Genomic DNA, 26,455 nt, shown 5'->3' with positions numbered 1-26,455 from the left:
TTGTTGTGTTTGATTTCGCTGGTGGAAGTGGAGGAAGAAAGCTGAGGAAAGGCCAGGGGAGACTTTAGGAAGGCCATACCTGATAGCCTGTGTGCTAGTGAATGTGAGACATTGAGAGGGACAAGGGCTTGGGCTGAAAAAACTGTCTATGCATTGTCACTTGTCTGTGGCTTCTCCCATTGCAGGAGAAAGGAACTTTTTAGGGGAATTCAGAGATTTAGATAAGAGAGTATTTGTTTCAATTAAAATACTTCAATTTGATTCCAAGAGGCTATCAGATGAAGCTGGTTTGAACATGAGTTTTTGGAGTAGGGTGTCAGTGCAGCTTTGGGTGGTTTTTGTTTTGGTTTCGCTGTCTTCTCTAACAGGACATGTTTTGTTGAAAAATCAATTAGGAAATGCTAAGAAAGGTGGGTAATGGGAATGATATGTTTAATATTCTGCTCTAGCAAGTTCATTGAATTGATAAAATTTGTTCCTTTCATGATTTATACTTATAATTTGCATTTTTAAATATAATTAATCTTCTATTTTCTTTGCATTTGGGCTCGCAAAGTATGAAGTCGAAAGCATGGAAAATAACTTTGTCAATGCTTTCTACTCTTCTGAAATCTAATTAAAATCCTGCAAACATTGTCATTCATCATTTTACCATAGGAGTGTGTTTCCTATGGAGACAGTCTAATATCCTGCAGCAACTTTGTGGCATTACAAAAGTAATTAATGTCCCCCTTTTAAGGCAGTGTGTGTTTCTACAATGTGGAATAATACTTCAGTGTTGTAACTGAATGGTGTGCTAGGAAACACCAATCCCTCGTGTACAGTAACAGGAAGTAGGAATATTATTTATTAATGATAATAAAAAACACCTTCACACATAAGCTTTTTTGGGGCATATCTGTATTTTGGTAAATGACGGTGAATTTTGGTTGCAGAAAATCTTTGAGAATAAGAACAGTTTGTGTAATAATGAAAATCTGTTTACTCAAAAGCCTTTGGAAGTTGTTAAAAGATAGACCTTCTCTGTATGAGAGGGATGACTGTTGTGCAATAATGCCCCTTCATTCCCCTTTCATAATAAATCTCAGCAGAGTATTCATCTGAAGGGCTGGATGCCAAAAAGAACAGGTTCGACTTGTCTGTGAGGATTTACACCACACTAAAATGCACAACTGCTTTTGTAGAGGTCATTGTGAAGGTCACGGAGCTCACATGCACTGCTGAATGAGAGCAGCCTATAACAATAGCGTGAGCCATTGGTCTGTGTGAAATCAATATTTAAAACCTCATATGAAATGTAGCAATAAGCTGGAGCCTTTAAAACGTGGCTTCAAAGCCTGTTTTGCAAGAGTGAGTGGTCTTTTCTTCCATGAGTTTGCATCTCATACCCTCTGCTGACTGTAACTCCTAGATGAAAACGTACGATTTTTCTCCCTTCTTGACAGTGAACATGGAAATAGTTTATATGTTTAGTATAAACACCTGAACTATTAACAACTGCACCAGGCTGCTTTCTGTGCCCAGCTAAAAGAAAATCAAATCAACTCATCATTGCAGTGGATCAAGTTGCCTGAAACTGGGAGCACTTTGTTTTAAAGTAAGGTCTGAGATTGGCCATAGGGTCAGTATGTCTTTAAATAAAAGATGATGATCATTTCAAATGGCAACCGGCCATTGGTGTGGCTTAGTGTAGAGATTAATTAGTAAAACTTGGAATGCGCTACAGCAAATGCAGCTGATTGGCAATAGCATGTGGAGCAGCAACTGGTGGAAGCCTTGTGCTTCTGGGCAACAGAGGTATTTCCAAAAAGACTTAAGAGTGCTGTGATGTGTTATTCTTTAAATGGAACTGAACTGATTGCATCAAGCGGCCGTTCGTGCAGTTCAGTAAATGCAGAAATTAAACAAGTCCGATGCGGATTGCAAAAGGAAGCAGATTTTCATGTTGTTTTGATGTGATTAGGTGCGTTACATGTCGGTGCCCCAAATGTCAGTGTACAAAGCATTGTGATTTGTCTGCATTGCATTTTGTGATTTTTTAATTTATTATTTTGTATTGTGAAGACAAATGTTAGATGTGCTGTTCAACTCTCAGGTGTGATTTATTCGAATAATACACTGAAGTCAATACAGTTAATTCAATGGCTATTACAGTGAATCGCTTCTTTGCTCCACTTCTTAAAATAGCATGGATTACTGCGCCTGTGTGTTTGTGTGATTTATAACTGTTTACTATCTTCTTTTCAATGTTTTAAAGGCATAATCAGAGAAATTTGGAAGCTGTAAATTAGCTTCTTAAGGATGCTCGATGCAGTTGTTCTGAGGAATGGACCCAATTATACATAATCCCTAATGAGACTTTTCTCAGTTTGTGTAGGTTGCGGGGTTGGGGCCCAGTTAATAAAATTAAGGTGTTTTATGTCATGAATTACCACTAGGTAATTACCCGATAGGTAATTAATTAAGCAGGTACTCGAATGTCCTATCTACTTCTTACTGTCTCTCTTGCTGTGTATTACTCTCTTGATGCCCACCTGCAATTAAAGAGGCACAGCTAAACATCTGTTAATCCATTTCAGAAGTGGGTGTTTGCTTCAGAAATGGCCCAACCAACCTGAATAATCTGGTAGTGTTCATCTTACTGTAAGCTTTCACGAGGCTGCCTTAGTGGACAAGCCAGTCTGATTATGGCAATAGTCATGTTAAAGTGATGACCTAAACCTGGAAGAGGAGCTTGATCACATAAGATGCGGATCATCCTGGCTCTGACCCAGAGAACCCTTAAGCTATAAAATGAAGCAAGCATGTCCTCATGCTGGCTTCACTCTCGGCTCCATTACTCCATCCTCGCTGCGTGCTCAGCCCCAAGGGCTACCAATGGCTGGCAGCTCTCTGTAGGCTCAGCATGGCTTGAGTGAGCTGCTTGGCTTCCAAGCAGTGTGCATGGGCTGCCAGGGGACACAGAGCAAGGACTGGGACTGTCAGGGTGCTGGCTGCTTCACACCAGGCCTGTTTCTGCAAGCCCCTGCTTCCCAGGCCATTGTGTTTCCTGCCATTGGTAATTGCAGCCGAACGGATGGGCTCAGTTTACGCAGTCAGGTTTAGGCTTGCTGGGCTTTGTTGGACTGGACTTGCAGGCCGCCATCCAGGCGAAGCAATCGGCATGGGACTGCTGCTTTTGCCTTCTGTGCCTAAAACGAGTAATTTTCGGTAATGTTGATTCAATTTAGCATCTGTGTCTAAGCTCCAAATAAGCATCTGATGAAATTTCCTCATAGCAAATAGATTTGTTGGCTTGGTATGCCTGTGTGTAAATCCGTACAGGATTGGGGCAGTATAGAGTGTTGCAAAATGTGCACTGATAGCATTTGTTAAGAACCGTGTAATTACTGTGCTGGATTATGTGTGCATCGGGGTATATGCTTATGTGACAGAAGTGGCTATGAGCACAAAAAGCTTCTCCTTTCAGAGTGCAACCCAAGCACTGCACTCAGCTCTCTTAATAACTAAGAGTTATTTTTTTGACTAAATAAGCAGTGTGCACATATGCTGTATGCAACCAAGGATATTATAATAAATTATAATAAAAAGCAAACACTAGCATCTGATAGAAACAAACGAAGGTAGGTTCTGTGATGTGTTGTCCTGGCTGGTTTGCTGTTAGTTGTCTGGCTGCATGACCTAAAGAGTATCACTGCCTGGTTGCCATTTAGTATATGTTTAAATCTAAGATACAGAAGATTAAACATGCAGATTCCCTTGTCTGGGTAGCAGCAAGCAGTCGTTGTGACTCCCAGCCCCACAGCAGGCTGCCATATCCATTTGTGCAGCTGAGACTGGGATTACGTGTCTTCCTAAGGTGAGCAGTTTTCCTTGCAGATCTCTCAGCTGCTGCAGGTACCAATGCTCTGTCTTTGCAATGGATGTTTCTGCTGCGCAGTGGCAGCTGTGAAAAGGAGATGGAGAGAGAAAACTTGATACGGTGTTGTGGTTTAACAGGGACCCAAGATTAGTGTGAAGCTAATTGCAAATACATGGCTTTCAGTGCTGAGAGCTTCTTAAGCAGCTTGCAGTGAAATTGGGGCAGGGTAGAGGAGGAGAATACCTTCTTCCTCCACCCTCCCGTAACTGCCTGCTCTTGGGAAAGGAAACACAACAAAATATCATTATTCACAGTACTCAAGACTTTCCGATTTGCTCCCATTAACTTCACTGATACAGTATCCCCATGCCGGTAAGGGAGGGTTATTGTTTCGTGGAGTAGAACAGCAATGCAGATGCACAGCAGCCCAGCGTCGCCGGGTGGATGGATTCCAGGTAGATGGAGATTTGGGCCGATAGCTCACAAGGCAGTTCTTTGTAGCTGGCCTAAAAATCAGCTTGGCTGGTGAGTCCAGAAGAGCGTGCGCGTGTGCTTAGTCGTCTCTCGTGTACCTGTGTGATTGTACCACCGATTAACTCAAAGGGCTTGGCAAATCCTATTTGTGTGGGAAGCTTGAGTGCAAAAACTTGCCTAATTTACTTTATTTAAATCAATATAATCCTGCTTAAGGCATTTTGGAAAGCACATCTGAGTGAATGATGTTTTAAGTTAACACAGTGTCTTTCGTGTTCACAATAAAAGCTAGTTTCATTTGAAAAGGGTGTGCTTATGGTTACCTTATACAAACTTTTGCCATATTAAATGTAGAAGGACTCAATTCTCCTGCGTGCACACATTGTCTTTTGTGAAATTTGTTCTTGGAAGATTTAATATCTTCACATTTGCTTTATGATCGGCAATTCTTTGAACTCACAAACAAGAAAGTGTGGATAACTTCAAATGGGTATTTGAAGTCTGATTCTCAGGAATGCATATGTTGATTTTTGACCTTACAACGTGAAGTTTGATCTCTGTCTTAAAACAGAATATTCTAGAGGGAAGTGTAAATAGAAGCTGAACTTTTTTTTAGATATCTTTAAAATATATTCTGTCTCTTAAAGACGAGAACTTTATTTTAGAGATCCCGGTGATGCAAACCACAAAGATCCCGATTCAGCTGTTGATCTCTAATCAGCAAGGCTCACTTCTGTCCTGTTATTGTCCTTTGGGAGACAGGGATCTATAGTGTGTTTGACCTGAATGTAACATTTTTGGTAACTGTGAAGCTCCATAGAATAGAGAAAGTCTAAGGATGGAACTGGCTGAGGCGATTTAGAGTTTTATATAAGCACATAAAGCTGCAAGTTGTCTTGTTGTGTTTGGTTTTGAATCGCTTCTATTAACTACTTTGACATCTCGCTTTTATTCTCAAACATCTGCTTTAGATTCTTTGCCACAAAAGTGTTAAGAATTAATCTTGTCCTCGTTTTTGTTACTGCTACCAGAAACTGAACTATTTTTATTACTCCTTATGTAGGGATTCAGATTTAGTAGTTCAGAGTTGAGGAGAAAATGAGCTTGATTTTTTTTCATTTCTCTCCTACAGGTAAAGTTAAATTATAGCTTTCAAATGCACAGAGATGTTAGACGTGGCTTTTTAAACCACGCAGTAATCGCTGCTTTGCTTTATTTGGCTCAATATTTTGAGTTCTAAGGGAATTCAAATGATCAGCTCATTTTGGTTTGTTTCTCAGAACAGCATCTGCCCCGAGCCAGAGTTGGACATTTGCATCGTGTGAGGAGAGCTCAGTGCCTATTTTCCTGCATGGAAATAACATACGGGAAAGCTTTCATTTCTTTGACTTTCATATGTTTAGTCCTTTGATTAACAAATGCTTTAATACTTGTTCTTGGAGCTTCCCTTTTCTTGGAGTGCAGCTAATTTGTGGTGCTTTCCCCGTAAAGAAAGAAGGAAGCACAGACTGCGATCACAGTGAAACCCTCATCTTTGGTGCACTGACTTTGAGTGATTTCCCTCTGAATTTCCTGCTGGTGTGAGTCCATCCAGTACTTATTTCAGAGCTTATCACTCTTCCTACACTGGAAGTGTTGTTTTTAAGGCAGAACTGTCTTGTTGTAAGCCTGTAGCAGGAAATACCCATGCAACCTCTGTAACTCGCTGGAAATCTGATGTTTGTGCTGCAGTTGCTTTCACAGCAGTCTCCTCTTTCAGAATCTGGGGCAACACTTGGTTGTGGTTTTTTAATTTGAATGCAAGTGTTCTTGCTAAGGGACTCACAAAGGAGCCAGTGAACGAGGTAAAACAGATGAGGCATCTCCTTGTATTTTTAAATAGATAAATAGGCTTTTTCTAGGGCTAAGTAAAATAAGCGTGTGATTTTGTTGCTGTTCTGTTGCCTGCTTCTCTTTTCCTCTAAGCGAGCCTGTAGATTTTTCACAGCAGGAGCCGCTCCTTTTTGCTTGTTCTAGGGATGCTTTAGATGTTTCTGGTTGTTGTGCTTCAAGGAGCTACAAAGCTGCAGCCCCTGGAACCACAGGAGCACTCAGGGCTGCGTCAGTATCTGAGTAGACAGAGGGAATCTTCATGCAGCGCTCCCAGGAACAGCCAGAGCTTGAAAATAGAGCTGCTGGCCCTGTGAAGTTCTGGGGATCCTGTGCAAATTCTACTGAGATTCAGGTGCCATGGGAACTATGCACCTCTTGGAAAGCTCTCACTTGTCTCTATTCCAGGTGCAAGTGTCATTTTGCTACATGCAATTAAAACAGAGATAAAAAATAAACCTCTCAAGAAAGACAAAAGAGCACATTTTGTGAGTGTTTATGGAGGACACAGTTGTGTCTGCCCTAGAGAGTGTTTCATATTAAAATTAATGTGCGTTTACAAAGCGGTGCCTGAACTGTGTCTTACATTTGCAGTGTTTTCTGCATGCAAGTGAGAAAAAAGGCTGGAAATAAACCCCTTCCCGCTCTGTTCTAAAAGCAGTAAGTTGTAAATATATTGCTAAGAGGTTTCAGTTTTCTTTTAAAATTTATAGTAAGTGTAGAGCATAAATATTTTGAAGGTGGGTCATGGACTGTTAACGCCTGGTGATGCTGTCCTCATTTTTCTGCTTTGGGCTGATGCTGTTCTGAGTGGCTCCTCATTCCTCTTTTTCCTATTCTTTTCTTGCTTCCCATCTGCCTTTATTCTCCTTTCATATTTTATTCCTTTCTTTGTTCCCATTGCTATAAAAACTTGCATGCTTGCTTTTGCCAGAGAGTTATTGACTTCTAGCAGTCCCTCCTTAAAATGTAGCTATTCAAGGAATCTCACTTTATTTCTTTATCAGTCAGACACAAACCATTCTGGTTGTGGTGTTCTGCATCTTTATCAACCTTTGTCTGGGGCTGGGCTGTATGCTCAGTGAAATAGGGAATATGGCTCAGATTTTCACACATGGAATTTCTCATCTTCTCTAGGCTGAGGTCAGCTTTCTGCTCAGTCGTGTTATTTTAAGCGGTGTTTCTTTAAAAATCATCCATCAGACTCTGCATTCCTTAAGAATGAAATTGTGTAGCCGGGGATATTTGTGGTTGAGGAAGCTGCTGCAGAGGATCCCAGGAAGGAGCAGGCGATGGGTAGAGTGATATATGGCTGTTCATGTTCTGCTGTCATGTTCACCAATAAAGCAGCTATGTTTTGCAAGTTCCATTGTTCTCCAGGAATCCACAGAGTTACAGCACTAAATTATTTTCTTGCATAATTATCAGCATAGCACTCAACTTTACTGCAGCAGGAGCAGCAGCAGGTTCAGCTGCACTGAAGCTCAAGCAATTGTTGCTGGCTGGTGAGTGATACGTAGCTATTGCTGTGCTCTGATCCCCATTTTGTGTGCCTGTTCTTCTCTGAAAGTTACGTGTCGTGATGTGGCATTTGTCAGATTGATTTCTACTTCACATCCCTTGAAGAAGTAGACCCTTAATGGGAGTATTTAAAGCCGTATTATATTAAGGCCTATAATCCTGTAATTAGACTGGCTACTGCAGAGCTTATGCTCTGTTGAGAGCCAAATCAAAATGATTGAGGCTCCAGAAGTCTGATGGTAGAAATGTAACAAAAGTTTGTTTAATTCTGCTTAATGCTGCAATACTGACATAGCACGCTGGGAAACAGCAGAGCAAACTGAACAGAACACTGATGCCAAGTCACCCTCCATGAAGCTTGCCTCTGGGGTATGGAAAGAAGATGCTGGTGTGACATGATAAGCACAATGCATTGCACTAAATGGAGTATAAGCAAGAGGAGCTGAGACCAGGTTGGTCAGCTGAACAAGATTGAGAAATGAGCCCTAAAAACCAGGGTGCTGAGCTGTGGGCTCACAAGTTGCATGAAAATGTCATTGTGTTTGAATCCTCTCTTTCCAGAAACGGTGCTGTGTTGTGTACAGTGCTGTCCTTTGAGCGGTGAGAGATGTTGAGGAAAGCTTGCCAGAGCTGTGGAGTCAGTGCTGAAAACGAATGCATGACTCGCTCCCACAAACATCCAGCCTATCCCCTGGGTCATGGCTGTGCTTCGACAGCTCGCTGTGAGATGCTGGTGGCACACAGGCAGCGTCGTCCACGGATGGAAAAAAGGGCAGAAGACTCTTCTGTAAAGAGTAGACAGTAAATCCTGATCCTGGCACTGAACGGGAATTATATTAGAGCTTATGCAATGGATGTAGCCATTCTTCCAAGAGATTAGAGAAATGTGGCTTTTTGGCAGGAGCTTAAAGATAAATCTGGTCAAGTAATTATTTATGTCAGAAAGTTGTAAGGAAAAGCTTGGAGGCAAGTATAGCTGAGCACATGCAACTATGTGGTTAATTTCCCAGATACTGGTTTTCCATGTAACTGACCACGTATGTGACCGTCTTTGGTAGCAGCTTCTTCTGTGCTGATGATCTCTTGCTGCGTTCTTGCCTTTTGTAAAGAAAACACAGCTTTAAAATATATTTTGGCTTTCAAAATTAAATTACTGTGGGGGGACAAAAAAAGTCCAAATCTGGTCATATTGGTGAGAGGCATCTGAAGTCATCAGCCCTGGAGGGAAGCGGGGTGTGGGTCCTTTATCTTTGTCCTTCCACACATGGTCACATTCTTCATTTTGAGATCAGTAGCAAAAAACGGTATGGATTTTGATGGTTTCTGTGTCAGATCATTTGTTCTCTTTCTGCTTAGCTACTGGGGTATCCCCTCAGCACTTCTCACCATTGTGTAAAGAAATGAAATTTATTGTTGGTTTTTGAAAGCAGAAGAAAGAACAGTTGGTTTCAGATATTTGAGTGCTCAGAAAAACCTCACTGGTGTAGGAACTGTAGGCGAGGGAATGGAATTATGCATTTTAGTTTGACAGTTTTCTTGTTTATTTAAAAAAGCTGTGGAAGACAGGGAGGGTAAAGGTTAAAATAATATTAACCGAGCCCTCCAAATCTATCAGTTTCACTCTCCTTTTCCTGAGTATTACTGTAGTCAAACAAGGTAGTTAATCAGAATCAGAAAGCCACATTAGCATTGCTGACATGGGTTTGTCAATAAAGTGGGGAGGGTGGAACTGACAAAACAGCTCTTGGCTCTGACTGCATTGCTTGGGATATTTGCATTCATGTTGTACTGGAGGAAATTCTATTAACGTGAAAATCCGGACACAAAAGCTGAATCTGCCGTGAGTTTGGAAGTGAAGTCGTTTTCTAAGACTGAGAAACTGAAGGAATTTGAAGTATTGTTTTACCATTCCTTGCAAGCGTTTGGATAATGACAGGCTCAAGTGCCGCGCAGCAAGAAGAGTTGAGGCTGAGTTGTGCAGCACTGCGTACAGTGGAGCAGCAGCAGTCGTGTCCTGGCACCCCGTGCTGTGCAGCTCCATCCCCACTTGCCAGGAGCTCCATGTGTGCAGCGCAGTGGGGCAGAGGGTCGCACCCAAACCCAGCGCTGCCAATGAGACTCAGCACGTAAATAGTGCTGTTCTGTTATCTGTGTGCATGGTGCGCTATGTCAGTGTGCTGATAGCAGCCCTGGGGAAGTTCCTAAGCAGAGGGAAATGTAAAAAAGCAAAAAGATTAGCCACGCTATCTCGTCCAGCCACCTCTAGTACAGAAGCATGCTTTGCCCAGACAAGTTTTAATGACCCCAATCTCTGGCTTCTGTCTCTTGCCTGGGGATGTTTTTGTGGCATAACTGTTCCTCCTCTTTTCCCTACTAGTGCCTTTTTGCTGTTGTCATTCTGCTTTCTCCTCCTCTTTGGCACTTCAGATTTCTGGGAAGGCCGCTGCTTGTTTTTCCTTTTGCTGCAGCAGGAGGGAGGTGCAGGAAGGCGGTGCAGTTCTGGCACCGGGGAGAGTGAAAGACAAGAGGATGGGAAGAAGTGGGAATGCTGCACCTTGAGCTGACATTCTGGGCTTGGTGTGCTAAAAGAACCTCTTTCTGCAAGCAGGCAAATGCTGACGCACCTGGCATTTGCCAAGCTCCCTGTACAAGCTCTAATGCTCTAATAGACTGAAGTGGGCTGTGATGTTTCCTAGAAGGGCGTTGTTTGATTTAACTGTTTTTGTTTGGGACAAGCTTCTTGTCACTGTGAGAGCAGCTCTTTGCATCTACATATATAATCTGTGAACCAGTGTTTGTTTTGTTGTTCTTAATGCCATGGTGCATCACAATCCAAAATGGAAAAAACCCTCCTTTTTATAAAGAATTACTGTTGAAAATTAGAGCCCTCAAACAAAGTGTGTCAAAGAGCAAAAAGAAAATCAATCCTTTCTGTTTGTAGCACAAAAATGTTATTGAACACACCCCTCACAATTCAGTCCTCTATTTGTTCAATCTAAAACCATGCAGTACATGAATGGAAAGTCATGCTCACAAATCCGTTTCTGTGTAATCTTCTACATAAAGTTATATGGATAAGCAAATGCCTTAGTTCTAATTAGCAGTGCTTGGTGGTTGGTTTTGTTTTTCTTTTTGAGGTTCCGTACATTCCAAGGTGTAGTAAGCAGCTATAGTGCCTAGAATAATAGTAGAGAAAGACTTCTGTGCCATGAAGATAGAGGGTGGGAGGGAGAAGAGTCAGGAAAATCTGTTGTCTGTATTCTTGGAAGCCTCTTCTGTCTCCATTTGGAAGCTGTCAGTTTCCTTTACACAAACATTACGGCATCCAAAGGGAATTAGAAATACTTACCCATGACCACAGCGTCAGTCTTAGGTTTGTCAGGAGAAAGTAATGCAAAAGCAGAATCTTAACCTAGTGGCTTTATTTTGGTTTTAGCAGGCTAATAAATGTTTGCTAATGCTGGAAAGAGGTAGGGCTGTCTGTCTGTGTGGAATACAGGGAATTTATCAGTCTTGCCTCATAGATGTGAGATGGTTTGAGGATCTGTAAAAGTACCTATAATAATAAGTAATATAGTAAGTAATAGTTACTGTCTCTTGTGATGTCTGAAGTTACATGACAGTATAGCAGACATGTGCAATGGTAAGGGACATCTGGGGACAGACACAAAAAGGGGGATGCTGCTGGTCAGAAGGATTTTAGCTGCCTCAATTGGTCATACTGGACCTTTTAACTTCAGTGACGTTTACTGTTAATGCATCTTAGCCCAACATCAGTGCAAAGATAAGGAACCATGTTTTTTACTGGTAAACTTAAATTGACTTCCATTGTGGCCCCCTCTGCACAGACTTGTGCAGTGCTTGGTTTAGGGACCCCCATGTAATTGTGTGGGGCTGCACAAGCAGGAAGCAGCCTGCCCTAAGCTGCTGTATGTCCAAAATACCTACAGATGCTGGTGTGCTTGTGGGTTTTGGCCAAGATTCAGCTGGGAATATGTCGTGTGACTCTTGTGCTTCCCTCAAGTCCATTCTTAAGGCAAGGAAGATGAAAATCTAGTTTGTAGGAAAAAGCCTATACCTAAAGGCCAAGCAGCCATAAGGGCAGTTGCAACAGGCAGTTGTGTATTTTTCTCGTTGCTAAGTGGAATTTAATCCGTGTTGCCAAAGCCCATCAGCTAAAGTTGTGATTTTGGGAAAGGAAAACAAATGAGCTGTGTCACACAGCTGCGCGATCTCCTTGGGGTACAGATGTGCTGGCCAGGTCCAAACAGACGCAGTCACTTTGCCATGCTAAAGCACGTGATGCTTCCTAACACTCACACCTTGGCCTGGGATGGGAATGAGGAAGGCCAAGGAGAGAAGGAGCACTTTGAGACTGTGCTTGATAAACCAGAAATGAGCTGCCTGTGTTTAATGGTGAAAGCAATTGCCTATTGGAGCAACTCACTGATGGGATGTCTGAAATCTGTAAGTCTGGATTGGATGCTGTTCAAAAGGGGCTTTGCCGGAGCTGCCCATCCTTGGGCACCAAGAGGAACATGCTGGCAGCCCAAGGATGGATGGTGTTTGCATGCAGCCCTGCTCTCTGGGACAGCTTGGTATGTTGTTTTTGCAGTATGCACCTCATTGAAGGATTCTGCCATGGCTCTGTGGCTTTCCCCTTAACGTTTAGACCAATGCCAGCCATGCAGTTGGCACCAGTTAGCCTCTCAGTGTCCAGATGCAACTCACCTTTGCTTAACAGCTGACCACTATAAGAGCAAATAACCATCATGATCCCTTGCAACCTCTGGCACCTTGGGAATCCCACAGAGGAAGGCAGATGAAATATTTTCATCCTCTTCTACAGGGATTTCCCAGAGAGAGATGGGCATCTGCAGCAACATGAATGGTGAGGAAAGGGCCTTGTGATGAGCCCGGTTGGTTTGTCAGGAGCCTTCCTGTGCCTCTTGGCCTATGTCAGCAGGAGTTGCTCTCATTAAACAAGTGTTAGGAATGCACCAATGGCAACTCTGCGAACAGCAAGCAGCTGTTCTGGTGATGCCCTCCAGAGATGTGGCTCCTGCAATCTGAGCTGCTCCCTTTTTCCACACACAAGTAATTTCCAAAAATATTTATCGAAGTTTTGATCTTTGCTTGAAACTGAATTTTTCTTTTCTATGCCTGGAACAAAATTCCTCGGGATTTGGAAAGAGTGGGACTTTTCACTCACCAGATGAGGTTGTGCACATGAACAATGTTGATATGCGTTTCCCATTCACTTTGGTTGGAGATGAAATGATTGTTCAATCTTTAAATCTGAATGTCTCATTCAAACATTCATTTCTTACAATGGATGTTATCAGCCCCCATCAGCATGGTTACAAAGCGTACTGTTTTCATAGAATGGCTTGGGTTGAAAAGGACCACAATGATCATCCAGTTTCAACCCAACCAGCAGCCCAGGCTGCCCAGAGCCACATCCAGCCTGGCCTTGAATGCCTGCAGGGATGGGGCATCCACAGCCTCCTTGGGCAACCTGTTCCAGTGCGTCACCACCCTCTGGGTGAAAAACTTCCTCCTAAGATCCAACCTAAACCTCCCCTGTCTCAGTTTAAAACCATTCCCCCTTGTCCTATCACTATCCACCCTCACAAACAGCCATTTCCTCTCCTGTTAAATGCTCCCTCAAGCACTAGAAGACTGCAATGAGTTCTCCTTGGAGCCTTCTCTTCTCTAAGCTAAACAAGCCCATTTCCCTCAACCTTTCCTCACAGGAGAGGTGCTCCAGGCCTCTGATCGTCTTAGTGGTCCTCCTCTGGACCCACTCCAAGAGCTCTATGTCCTTCCTGTACTGGGGACCCCAGGTCTGGACGCAGCACTGCAGATGGGGCCTCACAAGTGCGGAGTAGAGGAGGACAATCACCACCTCCTCCCTGCTGGCCACCCCTTTTTTAATGCAGCCCAGCACACAGTTGGCTTTCCAAGCTGCAAGCACGCACTGCTGGCTCATATCCAGCTTCTCGTCCACCAGGACCCCCAGGTCTCTCTCTGTAGGGCTGCTCTCAAGAAGATCTTCCCCCAGTGTGTATAAATACCTGCGGTTGCCCTGACCCAAGTGCAGCACCCTGCCCTTGGCCTTATTGAACCTCATTAGGTTAACATGGGCCTGCTTCTCCAGCCTGTCCAGGTCCCTCTGGTTGTCTTCCCTTCCTTCCAGTGTATTGACAGCACCACTCAGCTTGGTACCATCTGCAAACTTGCTGAGGGTGCACTCAATGCCATCGTCTTTGTCACTGAAAATATTTTCACGAACTTGAATGTACTAGAAACGGACAACTTCTAGCAATGTAAAAAGAAACCGGTAGGAATATTAAGGCTGAATTTTTAACCTTTCATTTCCTACTTTTTTAAATGCGTGGTTGCCTGGTTCTAATGCTGCTGCAGTAGCTTGTGGCACAGAAATCAATGTACTGTGACTGTGAACGTTGGAGCGACTCGTGGCTGACTTGAGAACTTTCTCCACCACGTTTTGTTTCCAACACTGGAAACAAACACACCACTACCAGCAGCCCCTTCTGCCTTGTAAGCAGTGCAGAAAGGCCACAGCTATTGTTTTCATCACAAACACAAAGCTTTTTCAATGGAAATCTTGAGCCGTAGAGTTCAGCCTGTGTCCATGGTAGGACATCCCAGGAAGGTCATTGTCCCCAACCACAAATTTAATTAGCAACTTTCCTTTTCTACTGACCTTTTTTTTTTCCTGTTCAGTTAATTTTAACCCAGTGTCCCACATGAGGAATCTTTAGTTCCCAATCGAGGGAGTAGATGCATGTTGAGGAGCCCCAGGGAACTGAAGCTCAGTAAGTGATCACCAGTGGGAGCCTGGGTTAAACGTGGCATTACAGCATGGAAAGTTTCCGATCTCCCGTTGCAGACAAAATGTCTACAAGAACAATACTACTACTTTCCTAAATTCCTGCATTTTGCAGATGTGAAGGTCAGTTTCTGCAGGGGAAGCCAGGCTATTCTGGGGGAGTTCACAGTGCTCTGTCTTTTTGCTGCCGCTGCTAATTTTTGTGAGCACCATAGAATACAGTAGAAAATTGAAACTGTGTGAAAGATCAACAAATCAGTGTAGAATGTCACGCAGCAACATCTGTTAACTTTGGCTCTATCTCATATCCTCCTGACCCCTCCTTTGCAGCCACAAGTCTCCTGTTTTGTGGGAGCTTGGAGTGATAGGGACTTGGAGGAGCAGGGGAAGGAGAGTCTAGCAGTTTCTCAGTGGTCTGAAGGGCTTGCAAAAGTACCATGTGGAATTAAAATTTTATGCTGGTGTGTTTCTGTATTTTTAGTTATGAAACAAATGGGAATTTGCTGAATGAATTAATTGTATTGCGCTGTAAAAGTCTTATCTGGAGAGCCATTATATATTGTAGCTTACAAAGCCTGCAGAGAGAAATGAAAGAGGCTTCCTTTTCTAATTAAGACTTTCAGGAACCCATTGATTATAGAATCTAATAGGCTCACTTGGAGACGTTTGTTTGATATTACTTCTGATAAATGAGGTTTTTTACCTACTGGTAATTTTACTAGTGACGCTGGATGGAGGCAGCTGCTTTCTCTAACAGTAAGTTTGCCTGCAATAAAACTTTATCCTTTCCTTCCTATCTCGTCCCGATAGCTACAAATAGTGAAACATGAGTTCCAAACTGTAGATCACAATAAAAAGTTCAAACCTTGAAGAAATGAGTGATGCTGTAGACAGTATGTCCTTAATGGGGATGGTCTTTGTCCAACCCAGCTTAATGCTGTATGCTCGTTCTTGCAATGCACTTCATAGGTATATACAAGACTTTAACCTGCTTTATAGACACTTATTTCTCTCTGCTTTTTTCTTTTTTTAAAAATTTTATTCTTGTGTTTTTATTTTAACAGGGTCAGCATATTTCACTGGCTCCCATTCAAAAGCTGGAGGAAACTTTGTATGAGTATCAGCCTCTGCAAGTGGAGACATATGGACCACCAGTTCCAGAGCTTGAAAGTTTGGGAAGACTGGGGTAAGTTACACAGCAGATTTTCATTCCCATTTCACAGCATTAAAGCTGAGATGGCCACTATCTTCGCTTTCCCAGCATGTAGATTCTTTTACATATATATGTATGTAAAGGATCTTAATGAAATATTAGACTTCCTGCCCGACCAACCCAACCAACATTTTGTTTGTGTGGATAAGCTAAAATTTTTGGTCTTCTAGCCTTTATAGATCTATTGAGAGCTGGACTGGATTGCATTAGTGTTTTTAAGGTTGTCCTTGGCAGTCGCAGTGAAGTAGCTGTTCATTTTCAGTTGCACGGTATTAAAAAAGAAATAAATAAAATTCTGGGGCTTAATTTACCCAGCTGTAAGCCAGTAAAAATATTAAAGTTGGGCCTTTTGCCATGGAAAAGGGGTAGATTTACTTGTCGACCGCTGTCTACAGTCAAACTGCGTTTGTGAGAAATGAAGCACAGAGCTTAACTATGTCAAAAAGTATAATGCAGGGCTGGTCCAGCAGCTTGGCAGCATTGTGGTGCGCAGCCATGTTTGGAAGCGAGTTTGGGAGCCCTGCTGTGCCTGGGTAATGGAGGCCGGGAAGGCCAAAAGTGGCGTGCCTGCTCTCTGAAGAAGTGTTTGTAGCTGAAACACCATCTGAAAATGCATAACTCTGAGGATAGGGAGTATCCCCACACTGGTTGCCTTCTGACATCCAAGGTCACAAGCATTTAGAGCTGCTGGAAGATGATGTGGCAGAGTGAATGTGAGATCAGGCAAGAAGTAATTGAAAAATATTTACCTTAATGCTTATGGGAGAATTGAAGCCTGAGAGAACTGAATAAAGCTGAGATGCTTCAGTATGCTGATTCTGAGAGCACTGAAATCCAAACAGGAATTTCAACTAGTTCAGTGGCACAGGCAGAATTTAGTCTCACCCAGAAAATGATAGAGGTAGGTTGACCTTTTAAAACAAATATGCAAAATAATGGTGATGTAGAAAATTCAGGCTGTCTGGAATTGAAGTTGTCTTCATTTTTATTGTTTCTATCCTTGTGCTGCCAGTAATTTTTATTATCTGTTCCCAAGCTTCCGAGACCAAATATTAATTAGCAGTTTAAACTTGGGCAGAGCCAGATTCAACCTTCACCACCTGTTTGGATGGAGCACAGCTGTGAGGGACCTCCAGCATGATGAGAGCCTTGGGGCCCTCTCAGCCTTAAGCCTTATCACAAATGGAAGTGTTGGGGGGGGGGAATAAATTACTTGTACCAGGAGGGATCCCAGCCTCCATTTCTTTGCTTGTGCCCTGTCAGGTGAGTGCTGGCATCCAGGTCCAGCAGGAACTCTGCTGTCCGCATCCATCCCATCTAAATGTCTAACCCTATATGTCTGGGTATCTGAAATGCCTTAAACCATGTAAGGCTGTTCATTTATATATTTTTTGTTTCTGTGTTTATGTGAACTCATGTGCATTTCCTGTTGATGATGAATGCTTAACTAGTGTGCTTTGATCCCAGGTTTTTGTTGTGTTATTTTTTCTTCAGGCAGCTGTTTGCAGCTGCCTCAGTGAGGCAGAATTGCTGGGCACGATGTTCTCCATTCCTGCTAGAGATTGCTAGTTTTCTCTTCATTAGGATTCGTATGAAGACAGGTTCAATCTAAAAGTAATTACAGTTTTTATTCCTTCATCTTTGGCCCATTTCCATCATCTTTCTTTGAGAAGGAAAGCAATTTTCTGTAGTCCTTCCAAATTTGACAGTATTTGCTCAGTGTGAGTAACAACAGTTGCTGTTGTTACTCATAAAGTATAGCAACATTTGTTGTTCCTGTTAACAGCTTTGCATATTGAAGTTTGGCCATTTATTGCTGCTAAATAGTTCCCTCAAATGCGCAGGCTGTTATCATTGGAGTTTCTGGAGCCAGAACTATTGCAGAGATGCTGCCAACCTGGAGTTCGCTTCTGTTAACATAATGAATGACTTTGTTTTAATTTATCTTCAGAACACCCAACAAAATGAGTGATTTGAATATTCCAATCTTAACCTTTTACGTTCTGCAAGACTTCCTTCAGTTTTTAGAATGAGTGTTGCTGTTTCTTTCTTACTAAGCTGCTGTAATGAAGGAGACAGCTGGCAGGGACATTTCTAGCCAAGCTGGAGAAAGGGTGAATACTCCATATTCCATATGATACATATTTTTTTGCTGTTTTATTGGTTGTTTAACAACAATGAAGAAACAAATTTTATTTCTTTTCCCATACAAAGGATTGGTACCAAGTATAGGATTTTGTGTCTTTCCTGAGTCCTGTCTTCCAAATCAATTTTTTCATAGGGTCCTACAGCTAGTGAGGAGTACCTACTTGCTTTGAATGAGCTCTGCAGAGAAGGACCTTGGTGTCCTGCTGTACAGCAGGTTGGCCGTAAGCCTGTAATGTGCCCTTGTGACCAAGAAGGCCAGTAATAGCCTGGGGTGCATTAAAATGAGCATAGCCAGCAGGTCAAGGGAGGTTTTCCTCCTCCACTCTTTTCCTTCTGTCGTGGTGAAGCCATACAGAATCATAGCATCACATTTGGAGTACTGTTTCTAGTTCTGGGCTTCCCAGTTCAATATGACAGGGAACTTCTTCATTTTTCAGACCCGTTACTGGTCTCCATCCAGCAAGCCTTTGGCAGAGCAAACCTTCAGGCTACCAGATGCTTGAGGGAGCCATCAGCAAAGGGCAGCTTGGTATCAGGTGCAGAGATACTGACATGATTGGCACCTGCTTTGAGATCTGCTCTCTGTTCCAGTGCCAAGATGTGTTTTGTGTATCTTTTGTCAATTCTGAATTTTCTTGTTTAAAAAAAATACCACATTGGCCACTGTGATCTCACCCTTCTGAGATTTTATTTCAGTTCCTCCTCCTTTACCTGGTGTAGTTTCGGAGATGAGTTTCGTATCCTTTCAAAGTACGCTCATTCAGTTTTTCTTTTCCAATATCATATTTTGGAGTCAATGTTTCTCCATTTCTTTCTGTTCCAAATGAGCTTCCATTGATTTTGTTAATAGAAGTTAACTTGGGGATACCACAGTAGGAGCAGAGCATCCATGGGCCACATCAGTTGTTTTTGAGAACCATCTGGGTTGGCGTCATTTGTCTAAAGATGGGGAATATTGTCTTGTGGTTCAAATCAGTCCAAATCTGTTGAACTGCTTAAGTCATGGACAGCAATCAGTCTGGTGATGGAGGATGTGTGGCTGAGAATAGACATGCTAGGACACTCGCTGCCATTACTTGACATCTGGGTATCCTAAGAGGAGCCAAAAGGGTCTTTTTTATTTCTCCTTTCCTTTTTCTTTTTCCTTTTTTGCTAATGTTTAAGCTGAGCACACTGAATTTGTCTGTGTGGTTAGAGATCTGGAATGGATAGAATTTTTCTTGCTGCAAAACAGAAGAAATGAAAAATAAACCAATCTGTCTTGCCAAGTAGTGAAAGGGTGAAACAGGAGGAGGATGGAAATGAGTTCCCTTTAACATGTGAAGAGCTTTGCTGATTTAAATATGCTCGCTGTGTAGTTTTGATTTTAAAGAGTAACAATAATTCAAGGCAGAAAATGATGGTTTGTTTGAGGTCCTGAAAAATGTAAATTCATTCTATGGATGGTCCATAGGGTTATAGCAGGAGCTGCTGCACAGCAGTCTGACCAAGTAGTTACAGCTGTGGGAGTGCCATGCACAAGCTATGTACAAACTAACTGTACTTTGAAAAACCTGCTTCTGCAATTAACGCTTTGGATAAAGAATTTTGAGTCTCAGAGTTTAAAGACACTCTCTTGTAATCCACAACAGCTTTTACTCCAGCACAGCCTCAGTCCTATTGATGCCATGCTCGTAATACAGAGGTAATTTACAGGTATGATTAATTATGATTTCTGTTAGCACTCAACTTCAAAATCCCCAGCCTTAACAGGGAACCTTTCTGCAGATCTTGTAAAGAAATCAAGCCTGCTCTGCTTAAAATAAAATGACATTTGCCTTCTTAAGTTGGTCTGTAGAGATGCATCCTGAGTATTTATATCTGCTTGTAAAAATGAGTTTGCTCCAAGAATATTTGCTTTTCTTTAGGGAAAAATTGGTCTTTCTTTTGATGTATTGATTTCTTTTCACCTATTTCCTCATTGCTAGGAGCTCTCAAATCATTTGGTGCCTTGTTGAAGTGTGATGCAAAAACAAAGATCAGTGGCAAACACTATTGCAAGCTGTTAACATACCTTCATCATTAATTTAGAAGTTAAAATGAATCAAACTGTCATTTTAAGAATTGAGGGTAAGTTCTGAAGGAAAATCAGAGCTTGGTGTAAATTTAGTACATAGAATGAATATGTTTTAGCCCACAGTTCTTTTTAATAGCAGCTGGATGGATCCCTTCCTTTTTTCCTTGGTGTGCGACATCTCCGTCATTTTAAATCCTGAGTGAAGATGAGTGGGCTGGATTTCATATCTGTTACAACTTTGTTAGCATTTAATTTTTACCCTTCATTTCAAGTGGAAAATTTCTGCATATTTCTTTGTTGTACAGCGTTGCAGTGTAATCTGAAACACATGTGGAGCTCTGGCACTTAATCTAGAGATGACTAGTTTAACTTATTTGCTGTCAATCACTATGGTGCATTCTTTTCCCCTCAAGTGAAGCAATATAAGGATGCTCTCCAAACTGTTCCTAAGCTGGTCAGTTTCTTCACTTTGTTCAAGACAGGAGAATAACTGAGAATGGATTTGAATGGGTGACAGAACCACTGGGCTTTATAAGTTCTAGCAGGTGATTTTTCACATCTGTTCACTTTGCGATTGGAATATGCAGGTATTTCTTGGAAAGCCAAAAACAAAGGGCTTGTTGGATCTGTCTTGGCCATAAGGGCTTGTTGGATCTGTCTTGGCCATTCATTTCAAACACTAAATTCATTCCGCTTCCTTGAACAGAATGCAATTTCTCACCAAGCTCAGGAGTCGGAATTAAAAGACTAAGTAAGAGCAAAGAGAGCTTGTCTTGCTTTGAGGGCACTGAGGGTGCTGCACTTGTTCTTACAGGAGTTCTCCTGGCTCTCAAAGCACATGGTCTGGATTTCCTGGTGCCACTTGTTTCAGGGCCTCATCCCCTGTTTTCTGAAGTCAACAGGAAGGTTTCTGTTGGCTTCGAGGTGCTTTGAGTCAGACACTTAATGAATGAGAATAGGCAGGTAGGAAGTGATTATTGTTTTACTGACACCATTCCTTTTGCATACAACCTTTACAAGTAAATTGTTTGTTGTATCATGAATAATTGAATGGAAGCTTAAGAGTAATGGTGTTAGCCATCTGTGGTTACATTTTTCTTTCCAAATAATGAATATGGTCAAATATGCTGTGTTTCAAGAGAGGCTGGAACAAGGAAATAGGCCTATGTGTCAGCTATGTATTTGGCTTGATGTGGATGCTGTCTTACACTGGTTTAGCATACCGCAGGCTTTTGCAGTAGGGTTCTGTAACAATGCAAATTCAATATATGGGAGGTAGATTAACACCAATTTTTCTCCACTGAAATGGAAGCCGAGGGAAGGAGCACAGTCCATGGTAAGTCTGCACTCTCACTGTTTAAGAAATCAGCTTTCTGGCAAAAATGTCTATGAACATTTCAAACGACACCCTGTAGTATATGGTGTTTTGCATGGAGCTCTTCTGTCAAGGTCATTAGCCATTGAATATATTAGAAGTGGATTGCTTATGAAACAGAGAGTTTTGCTTCCTGCCCGCCCACCTGTGGGTATAGTGTGGGTTCTGTAACTGTAAAAGGTCTCGGGAGGGTTATAAAAGCAGAGAATATGGAAAATATATAAAGAAACAAAGAAGGAAACATACATACACCGTGTTGTTCCTTATATTTGAAGTTGGCTGTAGTTGTATATGTACCACTAAATTAACCTCCAAAGCTGGCCATGACAGCAGAATGTCCATGGTAATTGTTTTTGTTGGCGTGTGGCTTCAATATTAACTCATCGATCTAACACGAGTCTCTGTACTCAGAATACTGGTCTGGTAATGTTTTTTCACTTTTTTCATGCAATCATGGAAAAAATATGTTTCTGCTCGAAGCAGTTGTCAAACAAGCTTCTTTCATCGACAATCAGACACAGGGCAGCTGAGTAAGGCTGTTTAGTCTAGAATAAATACTCGAGAGATTACAAGGTCGCTGTAGGAAATGTAATTATACCACTTATTCCAGAATAGTCTTTTTGTAGTGTGGGCTTGCAGAACACTAAACCATGCTGTTTATTAAAATACATGTAGTATAAAAAAATAATAAATCAGAGCCTTAACATATGGAACGAAGAACTAACTGTCTGGCAAACTGTACTACAGTTACCCAGGAAATATTTAAAATTGCTTCAAAAATCAGGATGGTAGCATTGCTTTTTTTTGCCGCTAATTGGTAGGAGGTAAACCCTGAACCCACTCTGCAGGTGTAGTGGCAATGCTGCTAAGTAAGGCCAAACTGTCTGATGATGGATTGTGATGTGACAGGAGGCATCCTGAAGATGTGTGGGCCAAATGCACTGTTTTCTGCACTCTTTTGTGCTTCGCCAAATCAAAGCATTTTTACTACCAGCATCTTTACATACCTGGTGGTCTGTGATCTGTACTAGCTCTTATATGAAAGCCCTTTGCTGCTTTCATCCTTCCCTTCATCCCGTAAATTGTTATCACTTTCTATGCGTGGTTCTCCAGTGTCTTAGATGTCCACAGAATTCACTCCTTACTCATTCTCCATCTGCTTAGAAATGCATATTTTTTTGTGGAAGTTATTTTTAGCTCTTTCATTGCATCTCTGAAACTGTGGTAAGTTTGAGGTCAGTATTTTTTGTGCTCAGTGTTTATCTTCACTTTATTTTTCCTCCCTTGTATCTCCTGCACTCCATTGTGTTGCCTTTTTAAGTCTTTCCTCTGACTCCTAAGCCAAATGGATTGGGAATTGCAGGTTACCACAAGAAAAATATTGTTTTGTATGGGCAAGAGTGTTCTTTCCTGCAGCAGGAGAGCCTCTGTGCCCTCAGCTTTTGTAGCTCTTTCCAGTACACAGCCACAGAATGCTTTCTTGAAGACCAGTGATAAACTGCAAAAGGGATACCTCAGTGCTAAGGAGCAAGAAGAGCAAAGTCATTTGGATGATGGACGGAGAGTATGGGAGGGCAAGGCTCAATAGCTTGCTCATGAATGAGGAAAGAACCACCCTGCTTGATCGACATCTGAGAATCACTCTTGCTTTGCACTCCATCATAAGTAATGATAGAGGCATGTCATGACAAGGAGTTGTTCTGGGGGAGCCTCAGCAAACACTACTATGGCTTTCTGAAGGGCCTGTTTGAATAGACTGATCTTCTAAATGGATTATTTAGTCTCAGTTGTAGTTGAAGCACAAAGGTGAGGAGTGTCCTGTTTTGAATTTGCCCTCTAAGATAATTATAAAAATCCACTGAGTAGTAAAAATGCAAGAAGGATGTCTGAAAAACAGAAGAGTGAGTCTTCCTAGACCCTTCAACACTACTGTTTCAAGAAGAATGGGTAGTATGTAATGAAAATTACTAAGAGAGGCAGAAAAACAGACCCCCAAAAGAAGAAAATAAAGGCAGAAATAATGCAATTTCTTGACTCTAATGCTGATGAACGTAGTGGTAATGCAGTATTCCAAACAAAAATGTTTGCTCAAGTGTCAAATGGCTAAAAGATATTGATTAATTACAAGTTTCCTGAAGTGGCAGAGAGAAACATGAGGGAGATGTGTTGAGATTCAAGCAGCATTTCAAGTAAACCATGTCCCTCAACACAACATCCAGTCGTTACTTGAACACCCCCAGGGACGGTGACTCCACCACCTCCCTGCACAGTCCATTCCAATGCCTGACCTTTCTGAGAAGTAATACTTCCTAATGTCCAGCTTGAATCTCCCCTGCTGTAGCTTGAAACCATTCCCTTTAGTCCTAAAACCATTCCCTCTGATCCTAATGTTGGATCTACATGTTGGATCTGGGGGGCGACTCTAAAAGTGTTTCTGCTGATGGAAAGGCTGCATGGTGAGTTTAGAACTTACTGGACATCCAAGAAGTTGCATAGGAATGAGGCACTCCATAAATGTCCTGCCTGCTGAAGAACAGCTTCAGTCAGAGCCTGCAAGCACCCATGAGAGCAGACTGCTGGAAGTCAGGCTACGTGAGTCATGGTGCTTATGGCACTTGTTAAAAAGAAAGGAGAGGAAAACTGAAGTGCTTTGACCAGTTAGACTCCATTGTATGGCCAGGGAGGGTTTGCCTTGAGCCCTGAGCACACAGCAATCATCTGAATACTGGCCGTACTAAACAGACAGCTACAGAAGCACTTGTTAACTCAGCATTTTTGCAAATGAGCCTTTTCTTTTTCTCTCTAGGGTTAGGGTCATGCTCTGTGGCTTTTTTTGTGTGTGTGTGGGGCTGCTTACAGTGGGTTGAGGAAAGTACCTGCAATTAAGTTGGTTGGCTGGAGTTTATATATACACATTTAGGAGCTGATTTTCATCATTTTGTTTTTTGAAGCTTTGGTCATAGTGAGTTGAGATCTGTTCTAGGTAAACAAAACGTGCAGTGTCAAGCTTCCAGAAAGAGCTGAGTTGTTCACTTCTCATTCTTCAAAACTAAGGCGTTCAAGTTAGGCCATGTTTCTAATAATGAAACAGCGGTTTGAACATAATCATCCTTCACAGATGAACTATTGCTCAGGCTTGAAGGTAACGCCACCACATTTTCGTTTCTTTACCTAACTGGTATTAAATGTAAAAACATAAATCCTTTCCAGAGGGAGAGGAGAAGGGGAGATGGTTTTCATTTGGCATAATTTCCTGTGAGACGCAGTTCTAAACAAGGCCCGTATTTACACAAGACAATACAGTTTTACATGTACTGGTGTATCCAGCACATTTTAAAATTGTTTAGCCAGCCCCGGGTATTTAATACTTTCACAATAAATGTGTTTAATAAAAGTAGATGAAGTTTGAAATAATTTTTGAATAATTTTACAGTAGAAACACCAGTTAAATCAACTCCGTTGCAGTAATAAATGTCACAAAAACAATTAATTATACATGCTTGCCACTGCAAAATCAATTGTGTAACTGTTCTTTTAAAACTGACTTTTACATTACTAAATCCTAAACACTACACTTCTGTAACTTGTCAGAATCAGGTTTTGGTTAATAGATATTTTCAGTGATGTAATGGGAACTTCTGGCATGGAGTCAGAATATAATGGACTGTGATTAATGTTTTAATAAGCACTTTTCTTCTACTTACGATGCAGCAGTGAAATGGTTTCCTGCTTAGATTGATAGAACAGCAGGTGTGCGTGCTTGTTTTTTCCTTAAGAATAAGTTTTTCAGTTTCTCTGCTTGAAAATATTTAATGTTTTTCCTCAAGTCAAACTCTGCTCATTTGGGTTTTTCAGTTACTTTTGTTTTAAATCCAGCTGATATTTGTCATTTGGAAGTGGGGGAAACGTTTTCGGTACTTTGAATGATTGCTTTACAAAAGAGGAAGCTCACTTGTTTTAATTAGTTTTGATATATTGATATTCTTTTCACTGAAAGGATTTGTTTAGAAATAGCGCTGGAGTAATTCAGAAGTGTGTGAGAACCAAGTATGGTGTTGAATATATTAGCAAGTTAGATTTATTATTGAAGCTGACATCATGTGTGTGCTATGTGCTTGGTTACTTCTGCATTGGGAGGGGTTGTGTTTTCCTGTATCTTAAATATTTCTGTTAAAAGTCCATTTTAGTCATTCTTTGTAATGACCCATCTGTACAGATTTGTCAGTACAGATTTGTTTGCTAGGAATCCAGAGTCCTGATGGAACAGCAGTATTTCTTCTAAGCCAGGTGAGCATGTTCCTTATGCTTTAAGTGCCTTGCAGATACCAGCTGGTGGTTATTGTTTGGCTGTTATTCCTGTGCATAGCGCAGAGCACAAGGGCAGCCTTCTGTTGGGTCTGTTCTTCCCTTCTCCTCTACCCTTGCAGTTAGTTGGTGACAATACGCAGCTATTTGAGAGGTGTAGGACAGCTAACTGGGATTTGTCAGCTACCTAAAGGGCAGCCAGGTCAGACTGCTGTTGGTGACAGCCCTGAATAGCTTCTGTCCTAAATCACAGCATGGCTGTGGCTATTGGCGGCACATTATGGTGTCAGATAGGCAGGGAGAGATGGCTGATCCCTTGCTACTTGCCTCCTGATACCTCTTCATTTTCCCAAGTGCAGATATATTGGCAAGGTAGCACTGGGGCCGTGCTGCAGAGAGCTGTGCTAAGGCTGTGCTAAGAGGAAGGGGCTGTGACTTTTTATTCGTAGAATGGCCCCGGTTGAAAGGAATCTCAAAGATCATGAAGCTTCAACTCCCTGCCACAAGCAGGGCCGCCAACCTCCATATCTAATACTAGACCAGGTTGCCCAGGGCTATATCCAACCTTGCCTTGAATACCTCCATGGACGGGGCATCTGTGGGGTGTCCCTACTTGGTAGGGGGCTGGGAAATCACAGAATCAGAGAATGGCCTGGGTTGAAAAGGACCATAATGATCATCCAGTTTCAACCCCCCAACCATATGCAGGGCTGCCAACAAGCAGACCAGACTGCCCAGAGCCACATCCATGCTGGCCTTGATTGCCTCCAGGAATG

At 42.0% G+C, this 26,455-nt stretch overlaps 1 protein-coding gene across 5 annotated transcripts in view; it reads left to right on the top strand.

Annotated features, from left to right (window-relative positions):
• MNAT1 (MNAT1 component of CDK activating kinase) overlaps window positions 1–26,455 on the top strand; it is a 106,460-nt gene that overhangs the window by 58,184 nt on the left and 21,821 nt on the right. For all 5 annotated transcript variants that reach the window (XM_085549599.1, XM_015865750.3, XM_085549602.1 and 2 more), the window contains one exon: window positions 15,647–15,768. In XM_085549599.1, the coding sequence (XP_085405725.1) occupies window positions 15,647–15,768 (122 nt within the window). The remainder of the gene's footprint in view (window positions 1–15,646; window positions 15,769–26,455) is intronic.

This window comes from Coturnix japonica, chromosome 5, assembly GCF_054131305.1.
Source record: "Coturnix japonica strain WE chromosome 5, WE-NBRP24, whole genome shotgun sequence".
Classification (NCBI taxonomy): domain Eukaryota; kingdom Metazoa; phylum Chordata; class Aves; order Galliformes; family Phasianidae; genus Coturnix; species Coturnix japonica.
Note: the sequence above shows the minus strand (reverse complement) of the source record. Positions and strands in the feature narration are given on the sequence as shown.